The 23,434-nt window shown below is 38.8% G+C and overlaps 1 protein-coding gene across 1 annotated transcript in view; it reads right to left on the bottom strand.

The window, feature by feature from the left end:
- Positions 1-23,434, bottom strand: part of FMN2 (formin 2) — a 396,271-nt gene that overhangs the window by 23,441 nt on the left and 349,396 nt on the right. The window contains exon 18 of the mRNA XM_011955768.1: positions 16,147-16,296. Within this exon, the coding sequence (XP_011811158.1) occupies positions 16,147-16,296 (150 nt within the window). The remainder of the gene's footprint in view (positions 1-16,146; positions 16,297-23,434) is intronic.

Genomic DNA, 23,434 nt, shown 5'->3' with positions numbered 1-23,434 from the left:
CAGATTATTTTTTAAATCATGGACATATATTCAATATTAAATGTATCAACAAGTTTGAGTGTTTGAATAAATCACCTGGGTTAGGGAAAAGCTAAACACTTGACTTTTTTTTTTTTTTTAACTAATAATAAATAAAGTAGAGAGCTTTTAAACACAGGAGCCAAGCTTTCCTCCTAATAACATCACTTTGCTAACTTGGGTTTGTATTCTTTCTTGAATGGTTGTGTCATTTCCAGTAACTCCTCATCTAACTATCTGTCCATTCATTTGTTGGCCCATGACATTAAAAAACAATAGCTTTTCCACCTTTATCTCAAATTTGCCATAAATATTATGTAGCCTAAAGTTCAGGCTCCATACCCTGTGCTCTAGTGCTGCTACTTGGGTCTGGCTTTCTATTTTAAACGCTCCCAGCTCCTTCTCTATCCCTAACTCCAACCTCTGTGTTTCTAGGCTATGTTGACAACTTTGCTTAATGCTTAACTAACAAGAACAAGATGTGTAAAGGGGCAAAAGAGGCACAATCCTTGTCCTTTAAAAGACCTCAACACAACACTACTGTAAATAGGAGATCTATAATCTAAAGGATTGGAAGCCATATATATTTATTTTTTTTCTTTAGAGTGAGAGTCTCACTTCATCACTGAGGCAGGAGTGCAGTGGTGCAATCTCAGCTCATTGCAACCTCTGCCTCCTGGGTTCAAGTGAGTCTCATGCCTCAGCCTCCTGAGCAGCTGCGATTACAGGTGGGTACCATCAAGTCCAGCTAATTTTTGTATTTTTAGCAGATATGGGGTTTTGCCATGTTGGCCAGGCTGGTCTTGAACTCCTGATCTCAAGTGATCCACCTGCCTCCGCTTCCCTAAGTGCTGGGTTCACAGGCATAAGCCACCATTCCTGGCCCCAAAGCCATATCTTAATGAAGAATGATGCTCAGCAAGAGTAAGTTGATTTGGTGGAGACAAAAAAAAGAGAAAACGCTGTGATTGCTGTGGATCTACAATGAAGAAAGCACAGGGTTCCACGGTAATGATATCTTAAGATACTAATTGGCGGATTATGCTGCTAATATAAAAAGATATAAACTCCCTCATAGAGAAGTTATTTCCAGTGACTTTTACCTTCTATGTGTTCCATGCCTTCCATTTTTAAGCACCTTTGTTCTTCCTCATCTCTATGCTTCATTAATACCCAGTCTCATTCTCCTCCTTTTCCAAGCTCTTACTCGTTCTGTCCAGTTCTTCCTCACTGTTTTACTCATGGAGAGAAAAACACTAGGCTCATTTGTAATAATAGTAATAATTTCTAAAACACCTTTGGTGCTAATTTTCATAGTCAGCACCTGTGAGGAACTATTCACTGTGTTGGGACTATTATACTTAATATAATTAACAGCCTCAATACCACGTACTTTAGTGATTGATATCTCGATGGTTTAAATTAGAAAACTGAAGTTGACTAAGATTAAATAACTGCCCATGGTCAAAGGGCTTATCATTGGTAGTGCTTCGAATCATGTTTGGGAATACAAACCTAAGCAAGGGTGGTTGGTAGAATAGAATTATGTGGGGTTTGACTTCTATGAATTTATTTAGTGCTAAATCTTTCTCATGCTAAGTTTACTGCTTTTCAAACAACGTTAATATATTAATGATAATGGCAGCAACTAACATTAACTGAGAAGTTTCTACACGTGAAAGCGTGTGCTAAATGTTTTATACTCTGTGTCTCCTTTAATTTACTCCAGGAATTGGGTGCGTCCAGTACCTTCATTGTACAAATGGGGACACAGGTTCAGAGAGTACATTAAGTTGTCAAGGGTTACACGGGTGCTGTCAGAGATATATATCAAATCCAGGTCTTTTTAACGTACAAGCACGTGCTCTTACTATGTATCTTATTCAGCCTTTGAAAAACGAAAACACTAAGAAAACTGCTCAGAGGTTGTAGGAAATAAACTTGTGTACATACTCAGTATAGAATTATGAGTGCTTCTGTCATAAAAACAGTACATGAATTTAAGAATGTATTAATATCTACAGCTAGTCAGATGTTTAAAATGAAAGCTACTGAGTTCTGTGTGGGCACCTGAGATTCTCTTAACTGATGAAATCTCTTAACTGATGACATACTTTTTTCTACTACTTTTTCTACTTGTTTCACACTTTTTCCTTTTTGTGCCTCATTTTATACACTTCCCCCAAACACTTGGAAAAATCTGAAGTGGCTAAATGGAATTTTATCAAACTTTCCAAAAATGTTCACCCTTAAATCATAGGAATTTGAACCCTAGAGGTTAATTTTTAAAAATAATCCCATCTCGTAAAGTTAAGATCTAGGAATACACTTTTATTTCTTATAATTTTTGCGAAAATATATATTATCTAAATATAATGATCATTAGAATATTTTAAAGATTCAAGAGGAGTTTTACCTCTGTCCTTTTTCCTTGTTCAATAAATTTTAGAGGCTCATCTCTCTGAACCTTTTTTTCCTGACTAATTAAAGGAATGTGGATTCTTGCCCGTCAACTTTCACTTCTGGGTATTTGAAATTCTAAATGAATGCCTAAGTCATGAATGTTCAATATATTCTTTTGAAAAAGAGTGAATGGCTATATAACTAATTTTTTTTTTTTTTTTTTTTTTTTTGAGACAGAGTCTTGCTCTGTTGCCCAGGCTGGAGTGCAGTGGTGTGATTTTGGCTCACTGCAACTTCCGCCTCCCGACTTCAAGTGATTCTCCCACCTCAGCCCCTCTCGGGGAGCAGGCAGGTGGGCCTCTCTAACACGGCTTGCTGGCATTTCCTCCTGGGGAACACTACGATCATCTCATCTCCCAGCTCATCCCCAGAACCACTGCAGGGGCAGAATATTGTAAAGCCCAAAAAGAGTTGGTACTGACCTAATGATGCTGGTTCTATTCTGCTCACAGCAAGACAGCTACAGACTTAGCCAACACACCTGCAATTCTGTCCTCCTCAAGACAAATACTTTTTTTTTTTTTTTTGAGACGGAGTCTTGCTCTGTCGCCCAGTCTAGAGTGCAGTGGCATGATCTTGGCTCACTGCACCCTCCGCCTCCCAGGTTCAAGTGATTGCCCTGCCTCAGCCTCATGAGTGGCTGGGACTACAGGCATCCGCCACTGCACCTGGCTAATTTTTGTATTTTTAGTAGAGACGGGGTTTCGCCATCTTGCCCAGGCTGGTCTCAAACTCTTGACCTCATGATCCACCCGCCTCAGCCTCCCAATGTGCTGGGATCACAGGCGTGAACCACTGCACCTGGCCAAGACAAATACTTTTAAAAATTAACATTTCCTTACAAAAAACCAGACAACTTGAATCTGCATATGCCTCCAAGGGATAGGGCTGAATTCCTTTCTGACTGTACAGTAGCACAAGGATATCTTTGTTGTCCTCTTAACCTTGATTTTCTGTTTGCCAGGTATAACCATTAGCTAATTCCACACAATGCCACGGTGGAGGTGGCTTGCTCTAGGAATGGTCTGCATGCCTTTTTTGAAAAGGCAGAAGTGGCATCTTTCAGGATGATCCTCCCTCTGTAAGGCACAGCTATCCAGACAGAACTTTATATAGCCCAGCATCAAGTTTTAAATCATTTAAAAAAGAAATGTGCAAGGAGACATACCAGCCTTTCTCCAGAGAGAGATCAATGAGCCGTGGAGCCACACTGGCCAGGAGCATGTTCTTTCATCTAGATACAGAGCATGACGCTTGGGTGCCAGCCTCACTGCTGGCCCTAAAGGAAGGGAGCGACCTCTATAATCAATCAGAGGTGGCACGTGGCTGGGCCCGGGTGGGAGAGGATGGAGACAATGCTAAAAGATTAGTTAGGGAATGTTTAGTATTACCAACAAGATAAAATGACAGACGAGCTTGATTACATAAAGTTTTCAGACTTAGAAAGACATTCAAGGTATCTGGGATCCTTGGTGTTTTATTACAGATCTTAGGAAACAAAAGCAAAGTAAATCAAAATAGAATGAAATGAAGTGAAGATGCTCATAGGCTTCATATAAGACAATATTCAAAGGGATTGTGCAGCTAGATAATATAATTAATAAATTATAGTTGTAATTAGAGCCTAAATGGTAAAACAAAAATGTTTTATATCATTTTAGGAATTATATTAGGTGTAATGCTGTTTTCATTTATTTGGCTCTGCAGAATTACTACTCTTACAAAAATTGCAAAATCATAGGTCTTAAAACACCAAGAATTTTAGAATTGAATTTTAATGTGATATTATAAGTATATGAGAAATGGGGAGATAGTGGTCAAAGAATACTTCTAACTTTGAGCCCTAAAATGAGGAAGCCTAAAGACCTAATATGCAGCACAGTACCTATTATTAATAATATGTATTGTATACTTAAAACCCGCTAAGAGAATAGATCTTAAGTATTCTCACCACAAAAAGTTGATGGATACATTAATGCTTAATTGTGATAAGCACTTCACAATGTATATGAAGACATCACATTGTATAACCTTATACATGTTATATTTATTTGTCAATTATGCCTCAGTAAATCTGGGAAAAGAAATAGCATATATACATAATAATTTAAATAATGATGATGACAACTGACATGTCCCTTTAAGGAGGAACAAATTGTGTACAATAGTTTTTCACATAAACCAAAGAACTCCAAGCTACATGATCCTAATTTGCCACGATGATTGTGGTTCAATCGATGGAAACTTAATGAACTAGAAATGTCAGTATCCAAGACCGCACTGTAATTCTACAGCCAGTTCTTCAGCATCACAGCATGATTAATCTTCACTGGGTATCTCCTCGCTAGTAGGCACCATATCAAAGGTCTGTCTTTAGTATTGTCTGCCTTAAACAAAAGTTTCCTTTCCACGGGCTCAAAATTCTTCTCATGGCTTAGTAGCTGCCCATGGTTCAAGTTGCTAAGGCCAACCTTGTATGGCAAGCAAAAAGCCCGAGCAGTAACTTGGTCAGAAGGCCGTGGAGTGGGGCCCAGTGTCAGTGAGCAGAAAGTCACAGGAAAGGCAGGGGAAGTGGGTACTGGGGGGATAGGGATTCTAGAGAGAATGTAAAGTGTTCATTAAACAGAAGTGAAAGATTAAAATCTTCACCCATAGCAAAGACAGACACATTCATTTTCCTTTTATGTACTTTAACCACTTTTTTTTGGTTTTGAGACAGGGTCTCACTTCCATCACCTAGGCTAGAGTGCAGTGGTACTATCTCGGTTCACCGCAGCCTCAACAGCCCAGACTCAAGTGTGATCCTCCCACCTCAGGTCCCCAAGTAGCTGGGACTACAGGAAGACGCCACCATGCCCAACTAAATTTTGTATATTTTGTAGAGATGGGGTTTTGCTATATTGCCCAGGATGGTCTCAACTCCTACACTACAGCCATCCGCCCACCTTGGCCTCCCAAAGTACTGGGATTACAGGCGTGAACCACCCTACCCTGCCAGTTAACCACTTTTTATCATATTGAATTACTGTTTTTTTGAGACAGAGTCTTGCTCTGTTGCCTATGCAGGAGTGCAGTGGCGCAATCACGGCTCACCACTGCTTCAACTTCCCATGCTCAAGTGATTCTCCTGCCTCAGCCTCCCAGGTAGCTGGGACCACAGGTGTGCGCTACCGTGCCAAGCTAATTTTGGTTTGTTTGTTTTTGTAGAGACATGGTTTCGCTATGTTTCCCAGGCTGGTCTTGAACTCCTAGGCTCAAGCAATCGTCCTGCCTCAGCCTCCCAAAGTGCTGGGGTTACAGGTGTGTGCCACAGCACCTGACCAAATTATTTTTTTCTCAGTATTTATCTCTTTCCATTAGCAATAAAGGTCCTATGTATTACAGAAACTTGAATAATAGGACTCCTCCCATGCAGATTAGATTTGAAAAAGTTTATTCACAATAGATGAATAATTGTTCAAAACACACACACACACACACACACACACACACACACATATATATGCATACATATAGTATTTTCTGCATGTGTGTATATTTTTAAAACATGACTTAGATTTCCTGATATAGGTTTACACCAGGAAGTTTACACCAGGAAAGCACCAGCCTATTTCATCACTACAGAGTCGAACTACTGCAAATTACTAATTATCAAAATTGATGATGATCTTTTTGATTTTGGAATGAGCTGTGCAATTTTTAAAATAGCTTTTTCCAGCAGATTTATCTCCGAAATTCTGTTTAGCTAATAGTCATGTTTGTAGTTACAAGATTTGCTTTCCTTGGGTACATACAAAATTACTTGGGTACAGGGGAAATAGCAGGAATTGAGCCAGCCGGGAAGAAGAGGAACCAATGTCAGATTTTTCAACACTGTGAACACTCTGAATAGAGATAACCGGAGGTCATCAGTATGTTCAATTGTAATCCACTTTTCTGCTTAGAACTCTAATGTAACGCTAATATGTGAATTCTACTTAATTCTTCTTTCTACCAAAACAGCCTTATTGAGCTATCATTCACATAGCATACAATTCACCCACTGGATGTGAATGTCAATTTTTTTTTTTTTAGTAGATGCATAGGTTTGTGCACCCCTCTAAAACCATCTAAGTTTAGGACATTTTGTACCCCCAAAAGAAACTTAATTTGCAGTCACTCTCCATTTTTCGCCCTTTGTACCCAGAGACTCCAGCTCCTCACAAGGACTATGTTCAGGCCCCACGTATTAGGTTGGTGCAAAAGTAATTGTGGTTTTTGCCATAAAAATAATGGCAAAAACCGTTTTGTATTTCCACCAGCAATGTATGAGAGTTCCACACATTCTCATCATCTGCAACACTTGTTACTGTCTGTCTTTTTGATCACAGCCTTCCTAGTGAGTATGAAGCATATCTCACTTTGGTTTTGATTTGCATTTCCCTGAGGACTAACAATGTGGAGTATCTTTTCATGTGTTTACTGGCCATTCTACTTACATTTTTAGGACCATTTTCTTTTCACTCTCTGTCCAAGACACCTGAATATTATCTAATTTTTTGTAGGTCCTATATCGGAACATATTCTCAAAGTACCTCAATACTGATGTTCATTCTTGGTACCCAACCTCCTAACATCCCCCAACACATACACACCCAACACATGCTTTCACAAATAATTGCTTTTAAAACTGAGCTTAATGCCTTCTTACAGCTGCTTCTAAACCTTAACCAAAGTCCAGCAGCCAAAACCAGCTGAGCGAATTGCTGTCTGTCAAATAAAATAACTGCTAACATGTCTTGGTCTAACATCTGTTGTTAGCTTCAACCCTGCCGTAGGGATCAATACCTCTTGGTGGAGGTAATCTCTTCCCTCATCTCTCAGGAATAGTCTTTGATTATCCATTTGCCCTAAGGCTACTAATGTTTAAGTGCAGAAGAAACGCTTTCCATTTTTCTAAAGCTTCATTCCCCCTAATGGGAACAGGGGTAGTGTGTGAAGCTGAAATCCTTAAGTCGAACAGGAGGAGTGTGTGAATGTGGAATTCCTTTGCCCAAAGGTGTCAGAGTTAGCAGGGAGCATGTCATGCTGGGAATGAACCATGGGGAAGCCTTTGGCTCCTTACATTTTTGATTATCTTAAAAATCCAGGCTCTAGCAGAAGACCACACAAACCTAACAATTTGTTAATTTGATATTATTCAAATTCAACAGGTCTGTACTTCCTCTAGCAGATTATAACCATTACATCATTTGAAAGTATCCTAGAGAAATTAAAAATTGCCCCTGAAAAATAACATCATCTAGCTTGAATAGGATCTTGTTTTCGGCCCACATAAGCCACATGATGTTATTTTTTAAAGGAGTAACTTTAAATATCTTCACTCCAGGAATTATATTTTGATCCAGGAGAGTTCTACTGCAAACTTTGCTAAGACATCAAAAAACCCTTTTAGCAAATGCTGAAGGGGAATTAAAAATTTCTCAGATACCTTACAAGTGTCTACAAACTCATTGAAAGATGCTATAATGTTCAAATCCTTACCAAACTAAAAACATCTTTGGACAAGCCACATTCTTAGCTCTTGGTCCGCATTCTCTAGAACTACCTACTGAGAGTTTCTTCCATTTTTGAATAGAGGATTTTGAAGATCTCCCGAAGTTTTAAAAACATCTCTTGGAACACGGCAAGATAAAGAAGCAAATGCAAAGCCCTCTCCCAGCTAATCTTCACCTTACGGCTTTCCATTTTTTGAAAAGAACTAAATTTTACAAAGTAAATATCCTAATATCCAGGGTTTCATCTCTTTTCTTAACCTCAGCTTTTTTTCTACAGCATTTTAGAAGAAAGGAAAACCCTGCTTTCTTGATCTCTAGCATCCTAGTGAATATTAGCTTTTCAGTATCTGAGCTTACATTTACAATTTTCTGATTCCCAAAACTGGTTCATCCAGGAACCTGTGAACAGCAAATCTATGTAGATTTTCCTCCAAAATATATCTCAAATTCACCTATTTTCTACAATCTTTACTGCCTTCACCCCAGTCTGCAGAGTCCCAGCTCTCAATTAGGTCACTAAAATAACTTCCTAACTTGCCTTTACACTCTCCACTCTCCAATTTACTACCCATTTAGCAGCCAATAATCTTCTCATTACATATACCATATAAGGTTATTTTCTCGCTGGGAAAAAAACACAAAACCCTTTGATGGCTTCCTATTGAATGCACAATAAAAGTCAATGTTTACCACGACCTACCAGGGCCTGAGTGCTCAGGCCCCAGCTTGCTTTATCAAATTCATTGCATGGCCCCCATCTTTCTTGGGAAGTGCTCAGTCTTTCCTGGCACATTACCGTGAACATCCCTACCATCTGCCCGGGATGCTCATACACCACATTACCCCCTCCCCTCTGTGTCCCTTCATGGGGCTGCTTCCTGTAGGTGTCCACAGCAATGCTGCCTCTTCAGAAAGGCCTCCTCTGACCAGCCTCTCTAAATGAACTTCCTCCCTTTGGATTCTGCAAGATGCCTCCCTGTTTATTTTCCTCACAGCACTGATTTCAGCTTGGAACTTAAATACGTGCTGACTTTTTGTTGTCTGCTTCTCTCATGAGAAGAGAAAAGATCCGCATGGCCAGGAATGTTGCCTATCACATAGTAGGGCATACATATCCTAAATAATTGTTGAATGCATTACTGACTGTTTTAATGTGTATTCGTTATTTCAATACATGAATACAGATAAATCTCTGCACACCCTCAGCCTCCATCGGCCACTATTTTGACTGTCCTGTTCGTTGACTCTTCCGCCAAACCTTTGGTTACAGAAAGTTGGCACTGAGAAGAGGATTTCTTTATGGGTCATTTTTCTAAAAATTGATGCCTGAATGAAAAGGGTGAATGGTTGGCCAAATTCATTTATCAAGCAATGCAAGAATGCTACATTGCAGGGCAAGAGGCAGGTTCATTTAGGTATCCAGCAAGTACTTTATTGCATAAGAATAAACTTTCCTTATCTCCATTCTTCAGCTGTATTTTCAATTGCTTTGAAAATGGTCTCTTCCTTCTTAAACTTACTCCAATAATATCATACATAAATCTGAACATACAGCTCACTTGAATACAAATCAATTATGGAAACAGAAATGTTAACAAGGCATGAGGGGCTCGCCAATGGAACGCATAACCTTCTAAGGATAAACATTCCAATTATTTTCCTCTAATTACAGGTTTCAGCTGGGCTGAAACAAGACTTGACTGCCACATGCTTGTGCAATTAGAGAAGTAGCTATCCTTTCTCTTGGATCATCAAAGACTACCTGTCTCAAAGTAAAATAAACCAGTAAATTAAGTTAGACAATACTTTAAACATAACTCTTACTAATGTCATGATTTATTAAATTAAAATATCTCAGGCCAACTAAAAATGAAATAATGATAGGCCACAATACACACTATGAGGTTTGGGACCCAGTGGCCAGAGCCAGATCTTCTTCTTGCCTAAAAGCCCTTAGCTCTCTGGACTGTCTGTGAAAATCCTACACTTGCTCCACGTTCCATGTCAAAAGTCCTCTGGGCAGAATTCCCTAATCCTCGCTCCTGGTTCCTCCCACTGCATGATACACCAACCAGTGCTATACTGCTAGCTCGAAGAAGATGAGACTTTCATTTAATGTACTTGAACATCTCACTGTCCAGTACGACTCTATACGGAATGAGTGAATAATCACAGGTAGCTTCACATGGTTATACAGCTGAACACTCATCCTGAAAACTGAGCGCAACTTACAATAGAGCAAAGTAAGAAGTGATGTTGTTCTGGAAGCCTAACCCTCCTTTCCCAGGACCTGGACCACAGCCTCTCAATCAGGGTAAAAAAAGACACACATTCTTAATCAATCTGTATCTCTTTCTTTTAATTAATACAGCTCTTGTTATCCTAGCTCCACAGAGCCTCATTAGTGGCTAGGTGACAGTCATGCTAACGACTTCCTGAAAATAAGAGATGAAGACTGCCTATTTCCTTACCTACTACAATTACGCTCTGTGAGACCTTAGGGAAATGCTTGGAAGAATACATGTTAGTCTCCCTTCCCATCTTCTGGTGAATACAGACAAATTGAATTTTTTCTTTTTTTTGAGCTGGAGTCTCGCTCGGTCACCCAGGCTGGAGTGCAGTGGTGTGATCTTGGCTCACTGCACCCTCCACCTCCCAGGTTCAAGCAATTCTCCTGCTTCAGCCTCCAAAATAGCTGGGATTACAGGCATGCACCACCATGCCTAGCTAATTTTTGTATTTTTAGTAGACACGGGGTTTTACCATGTTGGCCAGGCTGGTCTCGAACTCCTGACCTCATAATCCATCCACCTCAGCCTCCCAAAGTGCTGGGATTACAGGCATGAGCCACCGCACCCGGCTGACAAATTGAAATTTTAAAAAATACATACTTGCACATGTTTTCTGTTGCTCGGTGACGACAAGTTTAGATTATTTTTTCAAAAAAGGAGGATTTCTTACTAACAATTGTACATGTCTAGTTCCAAGTAGATGAAAAAATAACTTTTCTGACTCATGACAAAACCAGTGGGTCACATGATTTGTGTCCATTGTATCACATAGTGTAGACATGGAGGGATAGGTTACATGAACATTTTCAAACTAAAGGTCATCCTTGGACTCACAACCAAGATATTTTGCCTTAACCGAGAATGTAAGTAACTGGGTCACAATAATACTTCGTGTTTGCAGACTATGTTCTTAAGATGCTTAACATGCCTTGGCAATGTTATATCACCTTGTAGGGAGCCATGACCGGGATACTATTTTTAATTAAGTGATGGGGAAACAGTATAGGCATTCAGAAGGTAGATACTGTGCTATATACTTCAAATACATTATGTCATTTAGTCCACATGATAACACTGCAAGATCATATTATCATTTCTGTTTTACAGATTAGGAAACTGCCTCTTGAAAAACAATTGACTTTCTATGATTCTGGCGCCAGTAAGTGGCAGAGCTAACTTGGAAATCCAAACATATTGACTAGAAAGACAGCAGCCCTATCTGACACAGATGTGTAGAAATTCACTGTTTCAAGAAATATATCAACCAAATCATATGAGTCATCAGGACCAAGTAAGAAAACAGAGTTATTATTATCACTCTGTAATCAGACACAAATTAGAAATAGTGGCACAAGAAAAATTTATACAGGATTTAAAACCTTAATAATATGTTTCAATCTATACATATCAAACTAGTCCAAGGAAAATTCTATCAGGAAAATTTCAAGGACACCATTAACACCATCTTTCAGGTTATTTCTACCATGCGAAGACATTTTGCTAATTACATGAGTTACTGTTAAAGGCTTAATAAATTAGACCAGATTATTGTTTACTTTTTTTGGGGAAACTGTTCTTCTTTGAAAAACACTGCTCTGAAGGAACTGTCAATCCTGGTAACGCTCTGCTCTCACTTCAGGATCAGGTTTGTGAACTGCTAAGCTAACCACGGTACCACCAGGGCTGATTCAGAGATGGACACAATTCATTCAGAGTTCCTCCCTGGTACTTTTGCAGATGGATATGGAAACTGCTCTCTCCTCCTGGGTTATGAGAATATAAGCCATGGCAGTGGCTGACAGCTCAGGAACAGCCTAGGTTGCAAGTTAAAGCTAAGCTACAGAGGAGTGGTAGGTTGGGAAGAAAGGGTGAGAGAAAGAAGAGGAAAAAGAAGGAGAAAGAATAGAGACAGGACATTTAAAAAGACACATGGATCACAGAAGAGACGGGTACAGACACACGCGGCTGACTAACCCCACTACAGCGGTAGAATTCTGCATTCAGGCCTCCCACAGGCAAGTTCCACTCTTGCCTTTCTGAGGTTTGACTGTCTAAACCAATAAAATCTCTCTCTCTCTCTCTGTCCCTCTCTCTTTTTGCATTGAGGTATTCAGAACAGGGATTTTATTATCTACAATGATCAACTCAAGTTATGCAAGAAAATATGTTTCATTACTAGGCTAAGTTCTTATTTCCATGTCTGCGCAATGGTAATGATGCAACAAGTCAAGTCAGCAAATACTTATGGAGGCACAAAGAGGGGAAAGGCGGTGTGGCCTGTGACAAGTGAGGGCTGTACCAGATATGAGGACACTCATCCCACTGAGAAAGACCCATACTGAGTGGTTCTTAATTAAAAATAAAAAAGACCAGCACGCAAATATCTAAAATTAATGGTATAAAATCGACATATTGTTAGGCAGTATAAGATTAGCCATTGAAGAAAACAGGTTGATAGTAAATAGTATAGGAGTACAAAGGTGAGAAATAGGTTGGAGAAGAGCATCCCATTTTAAGTATTTGTAATTCCACTTGAGGTTCTACTCGCACTGACAGTAACTGTACAAGAAGTTTCACACTCTTAAATGACCCCACTGGCAATTCCTATCCATGTCCCGGGGCATTCAAAACATTTCTGAAATACTTTTCCATTTAACTATAGAAAATATAATATAAAGTTTACACCAGGCCAGGTGTGGTGGCTCATGCCTGTAATCCCAGCACTTTGGGAGGCCAAGGTGGGCAGATCACAAGGTCAAGAGATGGAGACCATCCTGGTCAATGTGGTGAAACCCCGTCTCTACTAAAAATACAAAAATTAGTTGGGTGTGGTGGCGGGCGCCTGTAATCTCAGCTACTCAGGAGGCTGAGGCAGGAGAATTGCTTGAACCTGGGAGGCAGAGGGTGCGGTGAACCGAGATCGTGCCACTACACTTCAGTGTGGTGACAGAGCAAGACTCCACCTCAAAAAAAAAAAAAAGTTTACACCAAAGCAGGGCACACGTGTGCATCTGGGCAGTCAGATGGGGCGCCACCCTTAGAAGGGCTCTGTGCTTGCTTTAAGGCTTTGCTGTCTTGAAATTATTAATTTTTATAGAAGAAATTCTGCATTTTCATTTTTCACTGTTTCCTAAAAAGCATGTAGCTGGTCCCTCACCAAAGGAAAGGAACAGAGCTGTTGTGCAAACAACTCCAATCAATGGTTTTCCTTTTCAAGCAACCTGGTTATCATTTGCCAAGAGGGTAACAGATTTTGGAAGTCAAAAGGCAAAGCAGCGCTCTCACCTGCCACATGTTCTTCCTTAGCCCTTTATTAAAAGCAAATGATTTAGAAAACTAAGTCTGCAGTCAAGAGCACTTGTAACCTGCCAATTCACAACACCGCTCACACGAATGTGAGGCCACCAAGTGTGGACCCAAAGCCCACCACACAGTTCCAGGACATGACAAGCACAGGATAAAGAATTTAAGAAATGGATCTGGCTGATTTGATGAGCTACTTAGAGAGCGAAGCAAGCTCATTCTGGGCATGTCAGCTGCACACAATGCCACCAAACAGTAGGTTGTTGTTGAAAATGTCATCTAGAAACAATTCTATCTCATGGAGCATGTGTTAGATGGGACTCTGAGGATGCTTAGGGAGCAAAGCATCTGAATGAGTCCATCTCAACATTTTCTCTAAGTAAGCATCTCACCAGCTTATATTCCGGTCTATGCTAGCAGAAGAAAGCGAGAAGCAGCATCCTTGGCCTAGAACCTCCACAACAGGATCAAGCCATTCTCCGACTGCGATGCACTTGCTTACGTGATGTGCATTGGACCAGCTACTCCAAAGCGACAACGTCATCAGTCCTGTCTTGTTGATGTCTAAAATCACACCGTCTACACTCCCATTGCGGACTCTCATCCTAGATATGATGAAAATCATCGCGCAAGGGGAAACACGACTCTTTTCATTTTGAACCTTAGTGTAAATAAGTTTCAAACCCTTTTCTAGGGGACCAGGTTTAGATTAGAGGTAAAAGGAGGAAGGTAGGGACTTAGGGCAGGGCATGAAGGGAAGTTCTGTGTCATGTGCTAAGGTTTAAAAAAAAGCTTCCACTTTACAATTTTCCGAACTGTGCAAGCCTTTTTTGGTAAATATCACTTAATATATGACTTAGTCTGAAGGAAAAGAACAGTGATTCAAATACACTTACTTTTAAGCAATTATCTCTTCTACCCCACCTGCATAGAAATTTCACTAAAAGCTCTCATCTTTTATGTTAACACCTACTGATGCATTTGGAAGTAGAATAAGCTCATTATCTTTAAAGTGCAAGTTTAAAGTGTTTTCCTTCTGTTCAAGCCATTTTCTTTTTCCACCTTCTATTCACTGAGGATAGTTTCTTCTATGACAGACCTATGGATCTAAATAATTAATTATAGGAGTAAGTGCAAGTCTGGCATAGTTTATAGGCTCAATAAATGCTATCAATTAATTCATCTAATTTAAGGAGGTATCAAAATCAAATTACAACTGAAAGCAAGGTGAACAACCATGATATCGTGTGTAGGCAGACCAAAGTGAAGACAATAAGCAGAAAATAGCAGAATTTTGTGAACAAAGTTTCTCAGGATATAAGTTTTCTTTTCTCTTTTCTTTGCTTTTCTTTTCTCTTTTCTTTTCTGACAGAGTCTTGCTCAGGATGTAAGTCTCCTCTCCCCTCCCTTCCCTGCCCCTCCCCTCCCCTCCTCGCCTCTTCTCTTCTTCTCCCCTCTCCCCTCTCCTCTTCTGACAGAGTCTTGCTCTGTCACCCAGGCTGGAGTGCAGTGGCACAATCTCAGCTCACTGCAACCTCCGCCTCCTGGGTTCAAGCAATTCTCCTGCCTCAGCCTCCTGAGTAGCTGGGATTATGGGTGCCCATCAAAACGCCCAGCTAATTTTTGTACTTTTAGTAGAGACAGGGTTTCGCCAAGTTTGCTAGGCTGGTATCGAACTCCTGACCTCAAGTGATCTGCCTGCTTTGGCCTCTCAAAGTGTTGGGATTACAGGCGTGAGCCACCACTCCCGGCCCACAGGATGTAAGTTTTCTAAAGATCTAAAGCAAAGTTACTGTTAGTGATGTTAGGAAGCATACAAATTGGTTTGGCATTATGGCTTGCTTTATAGTATAGCTTCTGTTTCCCTTTGTTTCCCCGCTAGACGCAGCTATTTGGGGATGCCGCCCTGAGAGGGCTAGCATTCTTCATGACTTAATATGTAATATGCCTCTATGGAATTTCATAATCATGGAGACTTTATTCCGTATACTGAAGAGGGGACAGTCCCCTTCCTGAAAAGATTTATTTTAGAAAATGTCACACAATTCTATAAGAATCTTGAAAAGTCTTTTAAAAAATATTGACATCTGTGTTTCTTGGAGATATCTGGATGAAATTTTGATATGAGTGGTAAAATGACAATATCTCATGAATTGAGCAAACGATTCCTTTTACCCTTACAGCCTTTGCTATCTGTTCTTGGAAGTGAGTGGGTCTGCCATTGCAGCAGGGTTGTTCAAGCGTTCTTACGTGGTCACTTTTACACGATTTCCTCCTGACAGAAGTTGTTTCACCCGACAGTGGTCCTGGCAAACCAGCACCCCAGCTACTCTCTGTAGCATCCCAGCTTCTGTGCTGACTCTTCTTATTAAAACTCCACATTTTGCCAAATGTCAGCATCCTCTTCAACTTGCTACCCCAGGTTGAGGGCCATCTAATTTTTTATTCAGGCTATGAAAATTGGCAACCCCAGTGGTGCCACACCTAATAAAACACCAGTTTTAAAATGCCATTGTGCAAATGAAAATACCTACCTCTCTTGTAGAAGAAGTTTGTTCTCTTTCTTCCAGAAGTCTTTAAAGTCAGAGCTGAATTCATGCCAGATACTGAAGAAAGCATTTGGGGACACCTCCTTCTCTCCAAGTTTTGGTTTCATGAAGAAATATGCCGTAGTCTCCAAAAAGCTGTCAAATCACACACACACAAGAGCATAAAAGCCATGATTACTTTCCAATATGGGATATTCTTTCTCTATCCAAATGCTGATTTTATTCATGCACAATTATTATTACCAAGAGGACTCAAACTCTTCAAGCACCAACATTGGCTCTCTTATGGTTTAATGTTAAGAGTTTTGGATACAGATAGTAGCAGCTGACAAGAATCCTCCATGTACTAATAACTACCACTTGACCAATTCTATTTCAAAATTAATCACTCTGTGTTGGACATACTCCAGAAATGAACTTGTCATCAAGATGAGACATATTGAAAATGGTGGGCCTATACTTTCTTTCTAAACTCTAAACAAATGAAATACCAACCATGTGTCCCCAAACTAATATGTAGTCCATATTTATATTATATTGCTTATACACTATTTGCCTTCCTACATTGTTAGAGGAATAAAAGCAAGAGTCCCAGGAGATGCTGACAAAGTCTCCCGTCAGAGACCACGGTGCTATCATTGAGTAGAGACCAATATGGCAGCCAGCACTGTGACAGTAGATTGCTCAGGGCCAGTTTTCAGAAGGTGCCACTCAGAGACTGCTTAATATTACAGCTATATGGAGCTCAGAAGAGTTTCAAAGTGGTTATTTGACAAAGAACATACTACTAGTAAATGGTAGGTTTCTGACTTAACAAAAGTCTTCTAGTCCCATGAGTGATGCCCTGAGAAGAATCCTGACCAATACAGTCAATAATGCTGAGGCAAGAGGACTGGTTAGAGAAAGGTCAGAGATGCTGCAAAGGGGTGGCATGCAAAGAAGCTTGTCTTTATTTTTTCTTTCTTTGGCCTGGGGCCAGCACTATTTCTGCTCCACCAAAACTCAAGTTTGATCTACTCTGAAGTAGAAATATCAAAGGCAACTTGATTTTGCTCAGTGACAAAAAGTATGTACATATACATATATATACCCTAACGTATACACTTAAACATATCTCTGTGTGTATTCAGCTTGCCATAGCTGATTTCAAATGTCTATTATGAAAAACAGTATGAGCATTAAAATACTGAGTTTTTTTTTTTTTTTTTTTTTTTAGATGGAGTCTTACACTGTCACCTGGGCTAGCGTGCAATGGTGCAGCCTTGGCTCACTGCAACCTCTACCTCCTGGGTTCAAGCGATTCTCCTACCTCAGCCTCCCGAGTAGCTGGGATTATAGGTGCCCACCACTACGCCTGGCTAATTTTTTAAAATACTGAGATCTTTAAGGTGAGTTTGCTCAGAAGGTAAAAGAGTCAGAGCATCACACGTAAAAACAAACATTCACAGCTATGGCTAATCTGCTGTTTTTAAGCTTGCCTATGGCTGTCTCCGAGCAGCAAGATTCCCAGGATATCAGCTTTTGAAGTTCTAGGCAGAGATGACAAGACTGATTTGATCAAATGTGTGGATCTCAGGTATTATATTTTTCTCCTTAGTTAGCCTACTAGAAAAATGACGCAGTATGGTCAATTAAACCTGAGAAAGAGGCTGTGAAGTGGATATGCAACGTGAGAATCTGGCTGCCACGAGCTATGGTAGTGACATTAGAATGCATCTGGCGGAATGTGCTGATGGCGTCAGAACTGCCCGGAGAGTAGGTGGCAGAGAACACAATAAGATATATCTGGGTCATATTTTATTACAACTGATAACAGAAACACATATATGCCTTCTGGGAAAACTGGTCATTTTCCTTATATACCTAAAAAGAATGTACGGCCTGTTAGGCTGAAGTTAGGTCTCAAGTCTTTTCTATCCATTTATTCATTCTCCTCATTGCTCTGGTCTTTGAACTTCATAGAGCTTATTACAGAGCAAGTGCATTTGTTTGGGTAGCCATGTGTAAGTTGCAATAGCTAGTTCATCCAGTCAGCTATCTTGCAACATTTTGAAAGTTTTATCACTAGGTAGCATGGTATCAAAAGCAAAGAATGTAAGATTTAGAATGAGATGACATGGAATATTGAATCCTGCCTCTATGACCAGATACATGAGCAAACTGTTTAACATCATTGTGCCTCAGTTTTTCCACTGTAAAACAGAGATGATCATAAACAGTTGTTTTGAAGTCCAATGGGTAAAAATGAATTGCCAAAGTGTTTGTTGAATGTGTCAACACAAAACAAATGTATTTTATATTATATATGTTATATTATATATGCTATATATTTTATATTGCCTATTAGATAAATATAAATATATATTTCCTAAAAATATTCTCTAAATTATAACTAACTCAACTGGGGCTGATTTATGAACAGATTCTCAGGTGATCATGTTCTCTGAAGAATTTTTCTTTTAGTTACCAGCAGGCACAAAAGCTTCCGATACTAGTGATGATCATTCTAATTATTCAATAATTTCTTCTTCGCTCTGTTATACAAAGCACATAGATTTAGGCAGGTAATTTAACTTCTGAGCCTCAGTTTTTTTTTCATCTGTAAGTAGAAAAAATGCCTGCTTTTCAAGGTTGTCATGAAGATTGAATAAAAGTACCTTGCAAGTTATAAACTGAAGTAGTAATATATGTATTCACTTTAGAAGAGGCAAAAATTTTTCAATAAAAAATTGTTCTTTGTGTAAAACTTTATGGACATGTTAGCCAAATGAGTATCCAACAACTGATTTAAAGTCAAATGTGAACCTGATTACTGGCATGAGTCACAATAAAAAGAAACTTTTGTCAGTAGCTATTTCTTCGGATGTGGCCGTGGTGAAAGAATAAGTGTACCTGAGTATGTGACGTAGAGTGTCCAGAAGAATTATCTGAGGATCACGAGTGCTGTCTCAACTGTACACTGCCACCCTACTCCCTGAAATAAAGTGTAAATACTGAAAAAAAAAACAAGCAGCCTGTAATCCCAGCACTTTGGGAGGCCAAGGCGAGTGGATCACGAGGTCAGGAGATCGAGACCATCCTGGCTAACACTGTGAAACCCCGTCTCTACTAAAAATACAAAAAAAAAAAAAAAAAATTAGCCAGGCTTGGTGGCAGGCACCTGTAGTCCCAGCTACTCGGGAGGCTGAGGCAGGAGAACAGCGTGGACCTGGGAGGCGGAGCTTGCAGTGAGCCGAGATGGCGCCACTGCACTCCAGCCGGGGTGACAGAGTGAGACTCCATCTCAAACAAACAAACAAATGAGTTGGTATACTTCCTGACTCATTTTATGAAGCCAGCTTTACCCTGATGTTGATATGGAAAACTAAAAAAGATATTATGAAAGAAAAAAATGAATTTATAGACAAATACACCTCATGAGCATAAGCAAAAAAAAAAAAAAAAAATCCTTAATAAAACATCATCAAATAAAATGCAGCAATTTCTACAGTGGATAATATATCGTAACAAATTGGGGTTTACCCCAATAATACAAATTGGTGTTAACATTTGAAAAGCAATCAGCGTAACTTGCCACATTTATAGAATAAAGAAAAACAAATATGATAATTTTAGTAAGTAAAATTTTAGTAAAAAACATGGAAAAAAAAATCAACAGCAGTTTATCATTACAAACAGGAAAAAACTCTCTGCAGGTTAAGCCTAGAAGTAAACTTAGACAATTACATAAATGCTATCTATGAAACACCTACAGTTAACATACTCAATGGTATGTGATATTTTCTTTTTAGTTCAGAAATAAAACAAGGATGTCTGCTTGTCCTAATTCATTGTACTGAAATCCCCAGCCAGTTAATAAAGAAAAAAAATTGGAAAGGAAGAAATCAAACATATATATGTGTTTATATATAAAAAACATGGTTGTATACCTAGAAAACACTATGGAATTTATAAACATAACAAAACCTGTTAGAACCAATAAGTGAATTTACTCAGAACTAAATAAGTGAACTTAATATTGATCCCATAAGATACAAGGTAGACATTTAAAAATCAATTGTATTTTTACACATCCTGGAAAAGACCACTGGGGAAAGTCGTGTTTTAAAACAATATAATTTGTGCTGCTATTATAAAACATCAACTATCTAACAATAAATCAAATAAAAGTATGAAAACTACAAACACTGCTGAGAGAATTTAAAGAAAGCTGAAATAACTATAAAGGTATAATATATTTTTGGGTAGAAAGATTCAGTATTGTTAAGATCCATTTGCCCCAAATTGTTCTATGGATTCAAGACAATCCCAATCAAGAGTTTTTTTTTTTTTTTTTTAATAAAGGGACTGATATGCTGATTCTAAAATTTATGTAAAAATATAAGGCATCTGAAATAGTAAAAAAATACATTTTTTAAAAAAGAACAAAGGTGAAGGACTTACATTATCTGAATTCAAGAGTTATTATAAAGCTACATTAATAGAGTATGGTATTGGTATAAGGACCCGGAAGGAGATTTGCACGTATAAGGTCATCTGATTTTTTACAAAAGGTGGAGAGCCAATTCAATGGGGGTAGGAAAGTTTTATTTTATTTATTTATTTATTTATTTATTTATTTATATCAGATGGTGCGAGAACAATGGGATATCTGTTTGGAAAAAAAAAAATCCTTACTCCAATAAGAAAAATAAGTATTTCAATGTAGAAGACAGAAACATAAGGCCTTCTAAAAGAAAACATTAAAAAAGTCTTTACATCCTCAAAGTTTCTTAGATAAGACACAAAAAGGACTAACCATAAGACAAAAAAAGTTGATAAATCAGACTTTAGCAAAGTAAAAATTCTTTTCATTATGCCATTTCATACTCATAAGAGTTGACTTACATCAAAAAGACTGACAAAGTCTCACATGTTGGGGAGAATGTAGAACAACTGAAATTTTCACACAGTGCTTTTGAGAGTGTAAAATGGCAAACCACTTTGGAGAAGTGTTTGACAATTCCTTATACATTTATACATAGATGTATAAGTTTATGTATGTATAACATGACTCAGAAAACCTACCCTCACCTATTCATTCCAAGGGAAATGAAACATGAATACAAAAAGACTCACAGAAGAATGTTCACAGCAGCCCTGCTAATAATAACCCCAAACTGGAAACCCAAATGTCCACGAATAGGGGAATGGACACACTGGGATCTATAACTATGATGAAATGCTACTTAACAATAAAAAGGAAGAAGTTGCTGCTATATCAATATCAAGTTACTCTAAAAAAAAAAAGTGAAAAAAGCAGAGCCAAAATTATACACGCCATATGATTCCATTTATAAAAGTACAAGCATACACAAAATTAATCTATGCTGAGAAATCAGAGCAATGATCACCTCCTCAGAGAAGTGTGAAGTAAATAGATTGGGAAACACAACAGTTTTAATGTTTTGGTTTAAAAGGAACCACTGAAAGGAACACTTAAGGTTTGTGCATTTTTAATGTTTACAAATTATGCCTCAACTAACCAAGAAGGGAGGAAGAAAAACAAAGAGAGAGAGAAGTGGGAAAGAAGAAACAACAAGGAGATGAAAAGATGGAATACAGGAGATTGCAAATGATTCCTAAACAAACTTATTAAAAGAAAACAGGAGCAAAATAATGGCTCTGCAGACCAATGAGAGAAAGACATGTCTATCAAACAAACATGCCAGGAAGACATGTCTACTGAACAGATAAGGACTGTTGCCTAATGTTTTAAAACATGCTAAAAGATATTAGTAAAATGATAAAGGCTATGAAAAAAAAAATCAAAATTGAAAAAACTCAGACATAAGGTACAAGAACTTAGTAAATAATTTGAAATTTAAAATGATCATTCACACATGAAAACTGAATTAGAAGTAACACGGCCGGGCGCGGTGGCTCACGCCTGTAATCCCAGCACTTTGGGAGGCCGAGACGGGCGGATCACGAGGTCAGGAGATCGAGACCATCCTGGCTAACATGGTGAAACCCTGTCTCTACTAAAAATATAAAAAAATTAGCTGGGCGTGGTGGCAGGCGCCTGTAGTCCCAGCTACTCGGGAGGCTGAGGCAGGAGAATGGCGTGAACCCGGGAGGCTGAGCTTGCAGAGAGCCGAGATCACGCTACTGCACTCCAGCCTGGGCGACAGAGCAAGACACTGTCTCAAAAAAAAAAAAAAACAAAAAAACAAAAAACAGTAACACAAGAGTAATAAGCACAACAGCTAATGTCTTAATGAAAACAGAAATAAAATGAGGAAAAGTTTTTAAATCAAAGAGAAATTTAAAAAAAAGATTTAAGAGAAAGTTGTGAGTATGGAAGACAAGAAATTCCTATATGTATATTAAAGAAGCCTCTTGTACCGAAGACAATCACGGCAATGGAACAGAAACATAACAACAAAACTGATTCAAAATGTTAGTTTGGTAAGAAAGGTAAGTTCAAGAGATCTGTTATACAACACAGTAGTAATAGTTAATAACAATATATTGTATTCTTGTAAATTAATCGAGTAGATTTTAAGCGTTTTCATTACAAAAATTGGTGAGTATGTGAGGTAACGCACATGTTAACTAGCTCAATTTAGCCCTTCCACAATGTATTACAGATCCAGAGCTGCCTGGAGAAACGGCTCAATCCAGGTCTCCAGGAAAAAAATTGTTCAAAATGAACCTGGAGTGTCATATCCAAGAAGATAGCAGAGAAGGTCATGTTAAAAGGACCCAAAGTGAATGTAAAGATGGAACATTTTAGCCGGGTGCAGTGGCTCATGTCTGCAATTGCAACACCTTGGGAGGCCAGGGCCAGAGGATCACTGGAAGCCAAGAGTTTCAGACCAGCCTAAGCAACATAGCAAGACCTCATCTCTACACAAAATACAAAATTAGCCAGGTGTGGTGGTGTGCACCTGTAGTCCCAGCTACTTGGGATGGTGGGGTGGGAGGATTGCTTGAGCCCAGGGGGTTAAGGTTGCAGTAAGCCATGATCTTAGCATTGTACTCTAGCCTGGGCAACAGAGTGAAACTGTATTAAAAAAAAAAAAAAAAAAGATAAAATGTTTTGGACATCAGCAACAATAATAATTGCAAAAGAGTAAAACACATCAAATATGTTTAATTCTATGAGTTCATTACAATGCTTAAGAAATAAAAAAGATTTCTTCATTTTCGGTGGAAGGTGCTAGTGACACTCCTCATTATTTTGAAAATTGGTAAAGGAAAGAATCCTGCATTTCCTGTATAGGAAATA

Source organism: Colobus angolensis, unplaced genomic scaffold (genome assembly GCF_000951035.1).
Source record: "Colobus angolensis palliatus isolate OR3802 unplaced genomic scaffold, Cang.pa_1.0 Scaffold40, whole genome shotgun sequence".
Classification (NCBI taxonomy): Eukaryota; Metazoa; Chordata; class Mammalia; order Primates; family Cercopithecidae; genus Colobus; species Colobus angolensis.
The sequence above is the reverse complement of the archived record's forward strand: the minus strand, read 5'-3'. Positions and strand labels throughout refer to the sequence as shown.